We start from the raw sequence: 734 nt of genomic DNA, 5'->3' as shown, positions 1-734 counted from the left end.
GACCTGCAGAGAGCAGTGAGTGCCCACGGCGGGGGGCGGGGGGGCTCCCCTCCTCGGGGCTCCCCGCTCCCTCTGACGGTGGCCTGGTGCCTGCAGTGCCTGGTGGAGGCCGTGCTGGTGCTGGACGTACTCTGCAGGCAGGACCCCTCCTTCCTGTACCGCACCCTCTCCTGCCTGAAGGCGCTGCAGGCGCGGCTGTGCGGGGACCCCACCTGCGTGCGGGTGCTGCTGCCCCTCGCCCAGTTCTTCCTCAGCCACGGTGAGCTGGGGGTCGGCTGCCCAGCTCACGGGAGAAAGTGCAGGTCAGGCCCTGGCCGTCAGCCTGTGGACCAAAGGGTCCCAGGTTTGATTCGGGTCAAGGGCACGTACGTTGGTTGTGGGTTCCTCCCTGGCCCAGGGCCCTGGTTGGGGCTCGTGCAGGAGGCCACCCATCGATGTTTCTGTCTGTCCCTCTTTCTCCCACTCGCACCAAAAACCAATGGGGAACGTCCGCGGGTGAGGATTTTAAACAAGAAGGTGCGGGTCAGGCCAGGGCGGCGGGCTCCCCGCGCTCCCCGTCCCGTGGGTGGCATCGCTGTGATGGACGGTGGGCACCGATGGGGTGGGTTTAAAGGAGCTTATGTAGCGAGTTAACTGTTACCGCCTCAGCTTCCAAGGGGGTCGGCCCAGCCCTCAGGCAGCTCAGCGGGCGTTTCTGGGAGGAGGAGCGGAGGGGGCACAGGGGCTCTATGTCC

The 734-nt window shown here is 66.8% G+C and overlaps 1 protein-coding gene across 1 annotated transcript in view; it reads left to right on the top strand.

Annotated features, from left to right (window-relative positions):
• Window positions 1-734, top strand: part of AP5Z1 (adaptor related protein complex 5 zeta 1 subunit) — a gene marked incomplete at its 5' end in the record, with an annotated part of 8126 nt that overhangs the window by 2330 nt on the left and 5062 nt on the right. The window contains 1 exon segment of the mRNA XM_015565151.1: window positions 10-384. Within this exon segment, the coding sequence (XP_015420637.1) occupies window positions 10-384 (375 nt within the window).

The sequence above is a fragment of the Myotis davidii genome, unplaced genomic scaffold (assembly GCF_000327345.1).
Source record: "Myotis davidii unplaced genomic scaffold, ASM32734v1 scaffold399, whole genome shotgun sequence".
Classification (NCBI taxonomy): domain Eukaryota; kingdom Metazoa; phylum Chordata; class Mammalia; order Chiroptera; family Vespertilionidae; genus Myotis; species Myotis davidii.
Note: the sequence above shows the minus strand (reverse complement) of the source record. Positions and strands in the feature narration are given on the sequence as shown.